Below are 16,334 nucleotides of genomic sequence, written 5' to 3' on the forward strand. Positions count from 1 at the left end.
TTCTTATTATATAGGATTGACAATACTGACAATCTGGATCTTCTAGTGCAGCAATCTTTTTCCTATAACCAAAAGTCCACCAGAAAAAAAATTCTTGAGACCTTAGGATTCTAACTGAAATTTTTTTTAATTAAAAAACACCTTGTTTACGATTAACAGAGTTGGAAGGGACCTTGGAGGTCTTCTAGTCCAACCCCCAACTCAAGCAGGAGACCCTATTCCATTTCAGACAAATGGCTGTCCAATCTCTTCTTAAACGCCTCCAGGGATGGAGCATCCACCACCTATGCCATTCCATTGACTAATTGTTCTCACCGTCAGGAAATTCCTCCTTACTCCTAGCTTGTTTCTCTCCTTGATTAGTTTCCATCCATTTCTTCTTCTCCTGCTTTCGAGAATAGGTTGGCCAAAGCAACTTGAATATAGAACAAGAATCAAAGGATGGAAATTTTTAGAATTATTGCAAAGCAAAGTTGTCAACAAAAGTAGACTTACAGTCCAGGAAGACATCAGCCTGGAACCTGCATAAAGTCCATCTCTGGACAGAGATAGAGATGGAGAAATAGAGATAGAGAAATATGGAGAGATATAGAAAGAGAAAGAGAGAAAGAGAGAGAGAGAGAGAGAGGTGGAGATGTAGATTGGAGACTGGAGACACTAGAGGATAGACAGAGAGAGAGAAAGAGGTAGAGAGAGAGAGGTAGAAAGAGAGAGAGATGGAGGTGGAGATTGGAGACTGGAGACATTAGAGGATAGATAGAGAGAGATGTAAAGAGAGAGGGGTAAAGAGAGAGATGGAGATTGGAGACTGGAGAGATTAGAGGAGAGAGAGAGAGAGATAAAGAGGTAGAGAGAGAGGTAGAAAGAGAGAGATGGAGATGGAGATTGGAGACTGGAGACACTAGAGGATAGAAAGAGAGAGATGTAAAGAGAGAGAGGTAGAGAGAGAGATGGAGATTGGAGACTGGAGAGATTAGACGATAGAGAGAGAGGTAGAGAGTGAGAGAATGGTAAAGAGAAAGAGAGAGAGAGATGGAGATTGGAGACTGGAGAGATTAGAGGAGAGAGAGAGAGAGATAAAGAGGTAGAGAGAGAGGTAGAAAGAGAGAGATGGAGATGGAGATTGGAGACTGGAGACACTAGAGGATAGAAAGAGAGAGATGTAAAGAGAGAGAGGTAGAGAGAGAGATGGAGACTGGAGACTGGAGAGATTAGACGATAGAGAGAGAAGTAGAGAGTGAGTGAATGGTAAAGAGAAAGAGAGAGAGAGATGGAGATTGGAGACTGGAGAGATTAGAGGAGAGAGAGAGAGAGAGACAGAGACAGAGACAGAGACAGAGACAGACAGAGACTGATCAATTTTACACAATGCAGTAACACAGCTGATTTTTAAAAAATAAATAAAGCCAGAAGCCAAATTTATATAATTTTTTGGTTTGCTTTTACCATCAACAGCTCCTTTCCTGCTGGTAGTTTGGAAACGGTGGAGATGGGAGAACGGCAGGAACGAAATCCTAGCAAACACCACTATCCTAAATTGCCACGTGTCCAGATTCCTTCAAGCGAACGGGACTTGTGCCTAATGAAGGTATTGGAGTGGGTGACCCTTCAGTTTACGGGACCCTGAAGCCAAGCCAAGTCCTCCCATCTTAGGGGCCTTAGGAAGTAAAATTCTCAGTGCTCGGATGAGGTTGTGCAATGGGCCTGGACTCACGGAGTTCCTTTAGCCATCGAAAGAAGCACATTCTCGAGGAAAGCTCCAATCTCATTGATGGGCAATTCCTTAAACTGCCTGTCTTCACCGTTTGCTCAGGGCATCTATGGGTTAGGGCAGCGGTTCCCAAACCTGTTCTATGCCCCGCGCCCCTAGAACGCTTCTGATATATTCTCGCACCCCTTAGAAAAGCTCAAAACGAATTATACATATACGCTCTAATTTTGAAACTTCTAAACCCCCTGGAGTGTCGTCTCGCACCCCGGTTGGGAACCCCTGAGTTAGGGTTGATGAAGGAAAAGTCTTCATCATGGTTCAGTCCAAGCTGGGAATACACAACATGGCGACTGCTTTAGGAAGAAGGTTGCAGTTTATTGAAGAGGAGAGCCAGACAGGAAGATGGCTCTGGAAGAAAAAAGAGTGAGCACATGTATGGAGTGGGTTTTTATACCCTCTGGAGCCTTTTGTTTGGAGTTGTTTCCTGTTCCTGTTTGAGGCTTTGTATTTCCTGTGTCACGTATTTTGACCTGAGTCTGAGTGTGCCCCTTTGGCATCTGTGGGTTAATCCTATTACGTCATGTCTTAGAGTTTGGGTGGGGTATGTAGATTTTAGGTGTCTTTGTCTTCTTAATCTTCTAGCTGGAGGCCTCCAACTTTCCTGAATGGATTATCACATCTGCATTTCTACAGAGCTGGTTTCTGCTCGGGGGAGGGAGACTTGGGGCTATTAAGAAAACTGAGCATGCTTTTCTGCCTCATTAAGATCCTTTGAGGAAATATCTTTTTCTGCCCTTTTAATATTTCCTTCTCTGGGGGTGGGGCTGACTTCCCACAAGGTGTTGTGGGAATATTGGATAGGAGTCAGGCCTGGAGCAAAACAAACTCCATCCAGGCAGCCATATTGAGGGATTAACTAAAAATAAATGTGTGCATGTAATAAACGGATTCGTCCGTGGGATGATCCTCCACCGTCCCGATCACGGCTGTCACAAAGGTGCTTTTCCAAAAGACAACTGGACTTTTTCCCCCCACCCCGCCCCGTTTTAATAAAGAAATGAATACCTCACCATTAAATAAATAAATGTCCCACATGGGACATTTACGAGCTATTCCTCCCTTCACTTAGAAAGCATGGGGCATGATTTGATTTTTATTCTCTCCACGTCCCAAGCGGTGACGGAGAAGAGACTTGTCCCCCCCGCTCTTTTTTCATTTGGTTGTTTTGGAGTATTTTGAAGGCAGCCAGAAAACCCTTAAAAGGGTTTCAGGCAGGTAGCAAAGCAAGGAGAAGCTGAGAAGCCCGTCGGAAGAATAATCTGGGATTCCAACTCAAGCCCGGGGCTGCGCCAGAATAAATAAAAACGAGATCCAGACAGCTGTGAGGAAAGAAGAAATATTTATTCCTAAAAGCCAAACAGTTTTGCCTTTAGGGGCAGGCTGCAAAGAAATGGGGTACAGCAGACGATTTTTTTGAAGTATCTATGTGCCGATTCTAGGGTGGCACTTGAAGGGCTTGTATGTGTGTGTGTGTGTGTGTGTGTGTGTGTGTGTGTGTAGGTATGTTTATTCTTGTGAACAAGCAGTTCCTCTGGCAGACGTAACGGAATTAACTGTGTTTGTATTTGCAGACCATAAGTTCTGGGGAACTTATTTGGAAATTGGAGGAAGTGTGAGAAAGGGATTTCCCCCCCCCCTCCATTTGCAATTTTTTAAACTCGATTAATTCAGTTTCAGCTTGACCGTCCATTATCTAGTGGAGACACTGATTCTCAGACCATTGTGGGATTCAGTTGATATTTTGAAGGAAAATGGAAACAATGGAAAGAGTAAAATATATTTTGACAGGAAACCTCTCACCAGCCCAAAGGTTTTTCTAACTTCTGCAGGAAGTCCTTGACTTATGGCCACAATTGAGCTCAAAAGTTCCGTTGTGAGGGAAAGGAATAAAGTCACCTCGGCCCCATTTTACAGCCTGTCTTGCTGCCGTGGTTAAGCAAATCATTGCAGTGGTTAAGTTAGTAACACCGTCGTTAAGCAATTCTGGCTTCCTCATAAACTTTGCTTGTCAGAAGGTCGCAAAAGGGGATCGCCTGACCCCGGGATGCTGCAACCGTCATAAGTACATGCCAGTTGCCAAGCAGTTGAACTTAGATCATGTGACCTCGGGAAGCGGCAACGGTCCTAAGGGTGAAAAATAGCTGTTTTTTTCAGGGCTGTTGTAACTTTGAACTGTCACTGAACCAACTATAAGTTGAGGAAATAATAATAATAATAATAATAATAATAATAATAATAATAATAATAAAAAATTAATAATAATAATAATAATAATAATAATAATAATAATAATAATAATAATAATAATAATAATAATAATAATAATAAAAGTTGGAAGGGACCATGGAGGTCATCTAGTCCAACCCCCTGTTCAGGCAGGAGACCCTATATCTTTTCACACAAATGGTTGTCCAGTCTCTTCTTAAAAACTTCCAGTGTTGGAGCATTCACCGCTTCTGGAGGCAGGTGGTTCCACTGGTTAATTGTTTTCACTGTCAGGAAATGTCTCCTTAATTCTAGGTTGCTTCTCTCTTTGGTCTGTTTCCATCCGTTGCTTCTTGTCCTGCCTTCGGATGCTTTGGAGAATAGCTTGACTCCCTCTTCTTTGGGGCAGCCCCTGAGATACTGGAAGACTGCTATCATGTCACCCCTGGTCCTTCTCTTCATTAAATTAGACATCCCCAATTCCAGCCACCATTCTTTGTACAGTCTGTTTTAGCCTCCGGTCCCCTGATCACCTTTGTTGCTCTTCTCTGCACTCTTTCTTAGTCTCAACATCTTTTTGGTGACCAAAACTGGGTGTTGTATGCCAGGTGTGACCTTACCAAGGCCTTGTAAAGTGGTATTAACCCTTCAAGTGACAGAGAGCATTGTGAGTGAGAGAGAGAGCAATGAATTCTGAGTCGTCCTGTTTTCCCTTCCTAACCAGACTGGCTCCTTGCCTTGGCAGGGTTTGAACGAAGGACAGAAACGCTATTTTTACAGCATCCTGCGCACCTACGACAGCCGAGGCCAGAGGCAAGCGCTCTTCCACCGATACACAATCAGCCTTCAGCGCCAAAACGCGCTCGGTGAGTGCCAACCCAGGCAGGGCCGTGCATCAGCGATCCGGAGAAATTGGAGAGCCGTGGGGAAAAGCCAGGCATTAAGAGGCCAGTTTTATGGGCCGTGAAGGCACAACTCAGCCATAGCCGGAGAGCACACTGGTTTACGGGCAGGGTTCCCACAGCCATCTGCCCCCAAAGCTTTGTGCTGCTCAGCAGAGGCTGGGCAAGCATTCGTGCCGGATGCACATTAGTGCGCTCTGCTGTTATTCATGCCCTGTGCCTCGGCCGGGCAGTTTATCTTTAGTGTCCATCCACCAACATGCTACAAACGTGTCTGGAGACAGCTGAAAAATAAAAGCTTTGGAGTGAATATTTCACTTCTCCGAGAGAGAGAGAGAGAGAGAGAGAGAGAGAGAGAGAGAGAGAGAGAGAGAGAGAGAGAGAGAGAGAGAGAGAGAGAGAGAGAGAGAGAGAGAGAGAGAGAGAGAGAGAGAGAGAGAGAGAGAGAGAGAGAGAAATCCGACTTCTGCAAAATGCGTGACAAGTATATGTTCGTATCTGCAGGGAATCCTTGTCTTACAACCACGACGGGGCCCCAAATTTCCGTGGCTCAACGAGTTAAGGGAGCTTTGCCCCGATTTACCACCTTTCTGGCCACGGACGTTAAGTGAATCACAACGGTTCTTAAGCGAATCGGGCTTCCCCGTTGACTTGGCTTGTCAGAAAGTCTCGCCCTCTTTACAGGGAGCCCTCGGCGCATGGCCACGATGGAGGCCAACATTTCTGTTGCTAAGCGAGAGACTTGAGAAGTGAGCTTTGCCCCATGTTATGACCTTGTGAATCACTGTAGTTCTTAAGTTAGTAACATGGTCATTAAGTGGCTTCCCCTTTCACTTTGCTTGTCAGAAGGTGGTAAAAGGGGACCACGTGACCTCAGGATATCGGCGACCCTCATAAACAGGAGTCAGTTGCCAAGCCTCTGAATCTTGATCACGTGACCCTGGGGATGCTGCAACGGTCGTAAGTGTGAAAAACGGTCATAACTCACTTCTTTCAGTGCCATTGTAACTTTGAACGGTCATTAACTGAACTATTTTATAAGTCCAGGACTTGAAAGCAAGAAAAATGTGCAATTTAATATCTAAAGAGAAACATTTGCAAAAAATATTTTTTAACATTTGACACATATCTCCCCTTGCAGAAGCTAACAAAAGCGAGAGAGATCCTGTGGCTCAAGAGGTAAAAACAACTGCCTAATGTGCAATCAGCCCAGGTTCGAATCTCAGAAGGGTATGGCTGACTGATGAAAACTAATAAGTTAGAAATGCATTTCAGTCTCCCTTAATTCTTTGTTAGTAATTTACACAAAATATATGAGCTGTCCGGTGTGACTACTGCCTGTTCGGTGGCCTTCAAGATAGGCTGAAAACAGGAAATAAAGATTTGCCCCATGTTTGGGGCCTAGCAAGGTAATCTAAATAGTTAACATTTGACACATATATATGTATATTTTATTTATTTATTTATTTTAATTCCATTTATATCTCGCCCTTCTCCGAAGACTCAGGGCGGCTTACAAGCTTAGCAGTAGCCTTCATATATATAGTGGAATTATGTTGTGGGAAGATTTTGACTTCGAATCAGAATCCGCAGATGGACAATTGAGCAAAACGTCTGAACTTATAGGCAAATTGGGCCAGAATTTAAATGAAAACCTGCTTTCCTGCCTGAAAATTTATCTCTTTTTATTCTGAATTTTGTTAAAATTGCACTCTTTTTGTTCCCTTCCAATCCCGCCGACTTTCACCATTTTGGCCTGCTGTCTTTTTTTAAATATATATTTTTTATTCGCAAACGCCCAACCCTAAAATCAATCCCCCAACCCAGTTTGGCTCAAGGTTTTCCCCGACAGATGGATGGTGTTTTTCAGATTCAAGCCTTTCCAAGCTGTGCTAAAATGCTGTGTGACCTTGAGGCGACAACGCTGCGTGGCTTGTGACAGAAATGTCCGTGGAGCCTCTCAAGTCATCCAGGCCACGGTTTGTCCCAAAGCTGCTTTTTTGAGAGGCAACTGGAACTACTTTTTCTTTGAAGATGTTTCTCTCCTCCTCCAAGAAGCTTCTTCAGTTCTGACTGAATGATTGAATCCTTCCATTCCCCATCCTTCAGTCAGAACTGAAGAAGCTCCTTGGAGGAGGAGAGAAATCTCTTCAAGCAAAAACAAAAGAAATCCAGTTGCCTTTTGGAAAAAGCACCTTTGGCTGATGGCGGAAAAACTCGGAAAAGCTCTTTTATTAAGAGTAAATCACAAGACCAGCCTCGTGGCCTCTGAAATTCAAGTCCTGTGTTCAAGTTTCAGTTGAGGGCTGTTCTCTTGAGTGGCCCTCAAAGAAGGTCCCTGCCTTCACTTCTAAAACATACGATTCATTTAGTGACCATTCAAAATTACAACAGCCCTGAAAAAGTTGGCTTATGACAATTTTTCACCCTTACCACCGTTGTAGCGTTCCTTGTGGTCCTGCGGTCAAAATTCAGACGCTTGGCAACTGACTCATATTTATGACGGTCACAATGTCCTGGGGTCATGTGATCCCCTTTTGTGATCCCCTTGTGTGGTCATCAGTTGAGGACTCCCTGTATCTATATCAGCCTTACCCAAAGTAAAGGTGATAAGTTAGAAAAATATATATATAATGCTGACAATCGTGAATGAGCATTGGTGAACATGGGTAGGTTTTATAGGAACAAAAATAAAATACGGATATCTAGGGGAACCAGACTGATCTCATGAAAGTGTGCAGATCTATAAGCTGTGAGGTCCTTGGTGCTCAAGGATCAAGCTTGGTTGTTTTCTTGCAAATGTTTCATTACCATACTAGGTAACATCACCAGTGCCTTGATCATTGCCCTCACCTAGCATTGATAAAGTCACCTAGTTTCAATCAATCAAACAATCAACCAGTATAGAGCTGGAAGGCACCTTGGAGGTCATCTAGTCCAACCCCCTGCTCAAGAAGGAAACCTATACCATTTCAGACAAACGGTTGTCCAGTCTCTTTTTAAAAGCTTCCAGTGATGGAGCACCCACAACTTCTGGAGGCAAAGCTGTTCCACTGGTTAATCGTCCTCACAGTTAGGAAGTTTCTCCTTAATTCCAGGTTGCTTCTCTCCTTGATCAGTTTCCATCCGTTGCTTCTTCTGGTGCTTTGGAGGATAGGCTGACCCCCTCCTCTTCTTTGTGGCAGCCCTCAAATGCTGGAAGACTGCTATCATGTCACCCCCAGTCCTTCTTTTCTCTAGACTGGCCATGCCCAATTTTGGGAACCATTCTTCATATGTTTTTGTCTCTAGGCCTTTAATCGTCTAAGTTGCCTTTTTTCCAAAGTCTCAACATCTTTTTGGCAATGCAGTGACCAAAACTAGATGGAGTATTCCAGTGTGGCCTTACTACGGCTTTACAAAGCGGTACTAATACTTCATGTGATTTTGATCCTATGACTGTTTATACAACCTGGGATTGTATTAGCGCTTTTTTTTTTTGGCCACTGCCGCACACGGCTGGCTCACATTTAAGTCGTCGTCCACTAGACTCCAAGGTCCCTCTCACAGTAAATATTTTTGAGCTGGGTCTCTTGCCTAATCTGTACTTGTGCCTTTGGCTTTTCCTGCCCAGGTGTAAAACCTTGCTTTTCTCCACATTAAACGACATGTGGGTGGATAGGGCCCATTGCTCAAGTCTGTCCAGATCGTTTTGGATGCTGAGCCTGTCTTCCGGGCTGTTGGCTATTCCTGCCAGCTTAGTGTCATCTGCAACTTTGATTCCCTAGTTTGGTAACGAAACATCTACAGGAAAACAACCAACCTCTGGAAAAAGGTGATGGCAAATGGCAGTGTTCCAATATCTCAGGGGCTGCCCCAAAGAAGAGGGAGTCAAGCTCTTCTCCAAAGCCCCAGAAGGCAGGAGAAGAAGCAACGGATGGAAACTCATCAAGGAGAGAAGCAACCTAGAACTAAGGAGAAACTTCCTGACCATTAATCAGTGGAACAACCTGCCTCCAGGAGCTGAGAATGCTCCAACACTGGAAGTTTTCAAGAAGAGACTGGACAACCATTTGTCTGAAATGGTATAGGGTTTCCTGCCTGAGCAGGGGGTTGGACTAGATGACCTCCAAGGTCCCTTCCAACTTCTTCTTCTTCTTCTTCTTCTTCTTCTTCTTCTTCTTCTTCTTCTTCTTCTTCTTCTTCTTCTTCTTCTTCTTCTTATTATTATTATTATTATTATTATTATTATTATTATTATTAGTAGTAGTAGTAGTAGTAGTAGTAGTAGTATAGTGTAGCCTTGCAAACTACAAGGATATGCTTAGAAAGTCACCGGGCCTCAGGGTGAACTGAACACAGAGTTATCTGAAAATGCAAAACAGTTTTTTAGGTTTTCAAACCGTAGTCTCTCCTATCCATATCTGAAGAAACCTGAGTTCTTACAGCCATGTATTCTGTCTCTGAATTTTAATGTGGGCTCAGTTGCAAACTCTGGAAAAAATGAAGTTTACTTGTTCTGTGAGTAATGAAATATGCGGAGAAAACAGAAACAATTACCATAGGGGTAAGACTGGAGTCTCTTTCTTTATTTTTGTTCCTTCCTGAGAAGCTATCATATCTTTACGGTCTGGTGAACTTTGATTGATGAAATGACAGGCAGACTTCAATTTGGGCTTTACTACAAACACAGAATAGAAGAGAGATGCCTGTTCTAAAGCAGCCTGACTCTAAGAAACGGCTCCGTTCGTACCAGATTGGTTTTCCCCTTCAAGAGAAATCTGATTTTTTCCCCCCCATCATTTGCAAAAGCAGAAAGTTGTTATTCTAAACAAAGCTTGATTATATACAATCAGGGTGCTTTGTTTTGTGTGTGTGTGTGTGTGTGTGTGTGTGTAAATTACAGAGAAAGAGGCCGATCTAACAGGAAGCGGAAAGAGAAACATTTGTCTCATAATTAAGGCAAGGGCACAAGTAGGTCTCTCTCTCTCATCTTTCACTCCTACAATTATTGAAAACTGTGTCACATCACCACAGGGACAACAGATGCTGGTAGACTGTTCCGAAGCTCTTCTTGCAATTAAGGTTGTTATTTTCCAACTTTGCAGTCTACGCATGGCAGGGAACCCTCTCCAGTCCATCAAGTTTTATGGCCTCGCCAACTCACGCTGTCTATCATGATGGCACTCCACCCCGCGGTTCAGTAATCCTGGACATTTTTTTTTTAGGCTTTGGGGCCAAAGTAGCAACTAGCACTCAGAATAACAGCTCCGTTTCCCATCCCTCCATCCCTCTCCTTATCCAGTAGCTGACGTGGTTATGATGAGTGCTGGGTCCAGCTGACAGCCCTTGAGTCTCCTTTTCAAATCCATTTTCAGGGCTCATCACCAAGCAGCAGTTGGGATACTACGCTTCCTTCATAAAAGATTCGAAATCTTGCGGAAGGCCAACGCGGGGAAGAGCATCGCCCGCAAAGGCAGACGGCAAGGAGAGCCCAGCGGCGTTTCTGTAACTGAATAGGAATCAAAGAAACCACAGAGGCTCAGCAAGCCAGGATGAATCATGGCTTGTCGCTCGGCAACACGGGACAGTTGACCGTCTGCTGGGTCCGGTTTTGCAACACGCAACGGACGTTCTGGAAAGACGAGGTTGGACTTGTTTAAAGAGATGCCACCTTCACACGCGAAGGAAACAGAGGCTGCTTGGGGAAGCTCCCATGTTTTATGCCTAATCCTTGCATTAAAAGAACTTACGGTAACCCGTGTGAAATTTGTCAGCCCTTTGTCTGAAATGGTATGGGTTTTCCTTCCTGAGCAGGGGGTTGGACTAGAAGACCTCCAAGGTCCAACTCTCTTATCCTTCCTTCCTTCCTTCCTTCCTTCCTTCCTTCCTTCCTTCCTTCCTTCCTTCCTTCCTTCCTTCCTTCCTTCCTTTCCCATCACTGGGGGTTTTTCAGAAGAGACTGGACAGCCATTTCTCTGAAATGGTATAGGGTTTCCTGCCTGAGCAGGGGTTTGGACTAGATGACCTCCAAGGTCTATTCTATTCTATCCCATCCCATCCCATCCCATCCCATCCCATCCCATCCCATCCCATCCCATCCCATCCCATCCCATCCCATCCCATCCCATCCCATCCCATCCCATTCCATTCCATTCTATTCTATTCTATTCTATTCTATTCTATTCTATTCTATTCTATTCTATTCTATTCTATTCTATTCTATTCTATTCTATTCTATTCTATTCTATTCTATTCTATTCTATTCTACTCCACTCTACTCTACTCTATTCTATTCTATTCCATTCTATTTTATTTCATATTTTCTATTCTATTCTATTCTATTCTATTCTATTCTATTCTATTCTATTCTATTCTATTCTATTCTATTCTATTCTATTCTATTCTATTTATTCTATTCTATTCTATTCTATTCTATTCTATTCTATTCTATTCTATTCTATTCTATTCTATTCTATTCTATTCTATTCCATTCCATTCCATTCTATGCATTCTATTCTACGTATTCTATTCTATTCTATTCTATTCTATTCTATTCTATTCTATTCTATTCTATTCTATTCTATTCTATTCTATTCTATTCTATTCTATTCTATTCTGGGACGGACCTGGGTGCAGGCCGCAGTGGGAGAGCGGCCTGTTTTCACATCGGCACTCCCATAGAGGTGGGAGCTCTATGGGTTATGCCCCACCCAGGGTGTACATTCTTGACCATCCCCCTGGTTCAGACTCTCGACCGGTCGTGGGAGGACGGGTTGGGGTCTGTCCCCGGGAGCATCCAACCGGGTGGCAGTAGGTTGGTTGATGGCCTGAATGTTTTACTTCCTTCCTTTAGAACCTCCTACTGGACTTTTCCATTATGGGACTGCCTTATCTGGACTTGTTGGACTTATGTATAGATACTCCAGCACGGACTTGCTCGCCCTCAGGGGTGCCCCCCTCTCCTGGGTGCGTCCCGCCTTTTTCGCCATTCCCAGTCTCGATGAGGGGCCCAATTATTGGGACCCTGAGAGATGGCCGGGTAAGGTCAGGGGCTCTTGATCCAAATTTAATAGGAGGCCCCTGGTTACTTTTTTAGTTAAATTTTTTAGGGGGTTAGGGAGGGGGGCGGGGGGTAATGGTTGTTTGACTATGGGGGGTGGCCATACAACCACGGTGCAGGCCAGGCCTGGGTCTGACTGCGTTCAGGGGGAGCGGGGTGTGGTTACATCTGGGGCTCAGGAGCGGGTCGTGGGATTGCCGATTCCCACGACACTGGGGTATGGCAGCAGGCGTATGGACAGAGGGCCGTATCGTTACCGGGAGGGCCGTCCCCGCTGTTTACAAGCGGTGAGGCGCTCCGACCCTCTGTTTCTTCCCCGAGGTGCCGGGAGCGAGGATGCGCAGCCTCCTGAGCTCCGGCTGGTGTACCTGAATGCCAGGTCCGTGGTTAATAAGGCTCCCCTTGTGCGGGATTTGGTGGAGGGTGAGCATGCGGACCTGGCTTGTATTACCGAAACCTGGTTGGGCCCAGAGGGTGGGGTCCCTTTGGTTGATCTTTGCCCACCAGGTTTCCAAGCGTTACACCGGCCCCGGGCTCATGGTAGGGGCGAGGGAGTGGCGGTAGTTATCAGGGAGACCTTATGTCCGCGGGAGACCACCGTCCCTCAGATAGTCGGGTGTGAGTCTCTCTTTTTGAGGTTTGGTTCGGGGGCGCAGTTGGGCTTGCTGCTGGTGTACGTTTCGCCTAGTCACACAGCGGCAGCCCTGCCTGAGCTACTCAATGTCCTCTCCGGTTTGGTGATTGAGTTCCCCAAACTTTTAGTTTTGGGTGACTTCAATCTACCATCCCTGGGAGGGTCATCTGAGTTGGCTCGGGAGTTCATGGCTTCCATGACGGCCATGGACCTGACGCAGGTAATTTCTGAACCAACTCATGAGGGAGGCCACACCCTGGACCTAGTTTTTTTATCTGGACGATGGCTGGATGATCTTGGTGGGGGCTCTCCATTTATCATGCCCCTGTCATGGACGGATCATCACCTCCTGCGGCTGGTCTTCCGTTTTACCACCCCCCGCCGTGGGGATACGGAACCAATTAGATGGTACCGCCCCAGGCGCTTAATGGACCCTGATGGGTTCCAGGCAGTGCTGGGATCCCCACCTGCTTCCGTCGCTCACAACTCGGCGGATGCCTTAGTGGAAGCCTGGGAAAGGGCAGCCACTGAGGCACTGGACCGAGTTGTACCTTTGCGGCCCCTGACCCGGCGCAGATCCCAACGAGCTCCATGGTTCTCCGCGGAGCTCCGGGAGATGAAGCGTCGGAAACGGGGCCTAGAGAGCTGCTGGAGGTCCAGCCGATCCGAATCCGACCGATTGCGGTTAAGAACCTATATTAGGTCTCGCTGCGATGAGGGTGGCGAGGTGTAATTACTTCTCCACCCTCATCGCGTCCGCAGATAATCGCCCGGCCGCCCTGTTTAGGGTGACTCGCTCACTTCTTAATCAGGAGGTGAGGGGGGATCCCTTACAGGGTCGTGCCGAGGAGTTTGGTCAGCATCTGTCGGACAAAATCGCTCGGATTCGGACCGGTTTGGACTCCAGCTGGGCAGAGTCTGACGATCAGGACACGGGCGGTCTTGTCAATGTTATCTGGGAGGAGTTTGATTCTGTGACCCCTGATGAAGTGGACAGGATTATGGGGAGGCTGAGCTCCACCACATGTTTATTGGACCCGTGCCCTTCCTGGCTGGTTTATGCAGCTAGGGAGAGGACACGAGGCTGGTTCCAGGCGGTTATATCTGCTTCTTTGAGTGAGGGTAATTTCCCCACCGTCTTGAAGGAGGCGGTGGTGAGACCCCTCCTCAAGAAGCCTGCCTTGGACCCAGCTGTGTTGAACAACTTTCGTCCAGTCTCCAACCTTCGCTTTCTTGCGAAGGTTGTTGAGAGTGTGGTGGCGCATCAGCTCCCTCTGGTCCTGGATGAAGCGGATTATCTGGACCCGTACCAATCGGGTTTCAGGCCCGGGTACAGCACGGAGACGGCATTGGTCGCTCTGGTGAATGATCTCTGGAGGGCTCGGGATAGGGGATGTTCCTCTGTCCTAGTCCTATTAGACCTCTCAGCGGCTTTCGATACCATCGACCATGGTATCCTGCTGCGGCGTCTCAGGGGATTGGGAGTGGGAGGCACAGTTCTTCGGTGGTTCTCCTCCTATCTCCTGGGACGCTCGGAGTCGGTGTTGGCAGGGGGGCAGAGATCGGCCCCTAGGTCTCTCGTTTGTGGAGTTCCTCAGGGGTCGGTTCTCTCGCCTCTCCTGTTCAACATCTACATGAAACCGCTGGGTGAGATCATTCGTGGTTTTGGAGTTGGGTATCATCAATATGCTGATGATACCCAACTTTTTATTTCTACCCCAAACCACCCCAGTGATGCCCTCGCTGTGATGTCCCGTTGCCTGGAGGCGGTTCGGGTCTGGATGGGGAGGAACAGACTTCAACTCAACCCGGACAAGACTGAGTGGCTGTACATTCCGGCATCCCGGGACATTCAAATTGTTCCATCCCTTTCTATGGGGGGTGAGCTGTTACCCCCCGTGGATAGGGCTCGCAACTTGGGAGTCCTCCTAGATTCACGACTTACCTTGGAAGATCATGTAGCAGCTGTGACTAGGGGGGCTTTCGCCCAGGTTCGCCTGGTGCGCCAGTTGCGGCCCTATCTGGACCGGGATGCCCTGTGTACGGTCACTCATGCGCTCGTGACCTCTCGCCTTGACTACTGTAATGCTCTCTACATGGGGCTTCCCTTGAAGACCACTCGGAAGCTCCAACTGGTACAGAATGCGGCCGCGAGAGTTGTCTTGGGAGTTTCCCGGTACTCCCATGTTACACCTTTGCTCCGCGAGCTACATTGGTTACCAGTTGTCTTCCGGGTGAGGTTCAAGGTCTTAGTGACGGTTTTTAAGTCCCTACATGGCATGGGTCCGGAATACCTCGGGGACCACCTGCTGCCGGCGTCAACCCCCCTCCGCCCTGTGCGTTCCCACAGAGAGGGCCTCCTCAGGGTGCCTCCAGTCAGAGAATGCCGGCTGGTGGCCCCCAGGGGGAGGGCCTTCTCTGTGGGCGCCCCGGCCTTATGGAATGAACTGCCGGTGGAGCTCCGGATGGCACCGGATCTCCGCTCCTTCCGGCGCGGGTTAAAGACCCACCTGTTTGAACAAGCTGGCCTGGCCTGATGGGGAGTTAATTTGGGTTTTTAAATATTTGTATATTTTACTGTTTTATCTTGGGCATTAATTTAATTCTATTTTAACTTTTGTAGTTTTGTACTTTTATTATCTGCCCTGTTCACCGCCCTGAGTCCCTAGGGAGAAGGGCGGTATAAAAATTTAATAAAACTAAACTAAAACTAAACTATTCTATTCTATTCTATTCTATTCTATTCTATTCTATTCTATTCTATTCTATTCTATTCTATTCTATTCTATTCCTTTCAACTCTTATTCTATTCTATTCCTTTCAACTCTTATTCTATTCTATTCTGTTCTGTTCTATTCTATATCAGCTGAGTGCTGAACTTCGTAGCCTGAACATGATCTTCTGGGGAAACACCAAGCCCATTGTGAGACACATTTCATCTGGATTAATCACCAAAGCTTTGGTGGAGCCTCGTCTTCTCGGTGACCTTTGACAAGTCTCTGAGCCAATATTTTGGTGGGAAGCTGAGAAAAAGGGCCTTGTGTTGAAACAGTCAAGGCGTTGTCTTGAAAAGGTCAACTGTAAAGGAAATGGCCCTTGCGCTTGTGCCTCTCAGGGCTGGCTTTGTTTTCCTTCGAGGAGACCGGTCATCAGGCTTTCCTCGGAAAACTGCTGTTGGCTGCACAATCAGTGTAATAGCAACTTCAGCAGCCATTCAGCAGTGGCTACCTCCTCACTGTGAGGAGAAGGCTCCCATACATTGTGGATGACTGCCTTCCTGGCTGTTCCTGGATGACTCGTGTTTGAGGTGGTTTGGGGTTTTGCAACGACCTTATTTGGGGATTATAATTAAATGAAAGTGGCTTAGAGGCGTTGTGGGTTTCCAAAGATCTGTGACGACTCCCCATCCTTAGAATCAGAATCAGAATAGAGCTGGGAGGGACCTTAGAGGTCTTCTAGTCCAGCCCCTTGCTCAAGCAGGGGATCCTATACTATTCCAGACAAATGGCTGTCCAGTCTCTTCTTTTATTTTTATTAAAGAGTTTTACAAAAAAAGATTTTACAATACATCCCCAAAACCCACCCACCCCAAACCACCCCCCTTCCCCCCACTTCCCAGAGCTAAATACAGGGTTATAGTTATAATAATCATATTCTAACTAAAAAATATCCATAATATAAAATTAACCAAATTCATAATGTGCTTTAATTCCCCTTTAACATAGATACATACAAAGTACTAACACTAAAATTAATAACAATATCCCTCTAGAATCTACT

General features: G+C 46.2%; 1 protein-coding gene and 1 long non-coding RNA gene across 2 annotated transcripts in view; one reads left to right on the plus strand and one right to left on the minus strand.

Annotated features, from left to right (window-relative positions):
• Positions 1-16,334, minus strand: part of LOC310640200 — a 272,544-nt gene that overhangs the window by 179,218 nt on the left and 76,992 nt on the right. The window lies entirely within an intron of this gene.
• On the plus strand, positions 1,490-10,369 carry FAM216B (family with sequence similarity 216 member B; the record flags this gene model as incomplete). The annotated part of the gene is made up of 3 exons (XM_083362575.1): positions 1,490-1,588; positions 4,722-4,842; positions 10,236-10,369. The coding sequence occupies 3 exons, from the start codon at positions 1,490-1,492 to the stop codon at positions 10,367-10,369; spliced, it is 354 nt and encodes a 117-aa protein (XP_083218701.1).

This window comes from Vipera ursinii, assembly GCF_947247035.1.
Source record: "Vipera ursinii genome assembly, chromosome: 4".
In the NCBI taxonomy this organism is placed as follows: Eukaryota; Metazoa; Chordata; class Lepidosauria; order Squamata; family Viperidae; genus Vipera; species Vipera ursinii.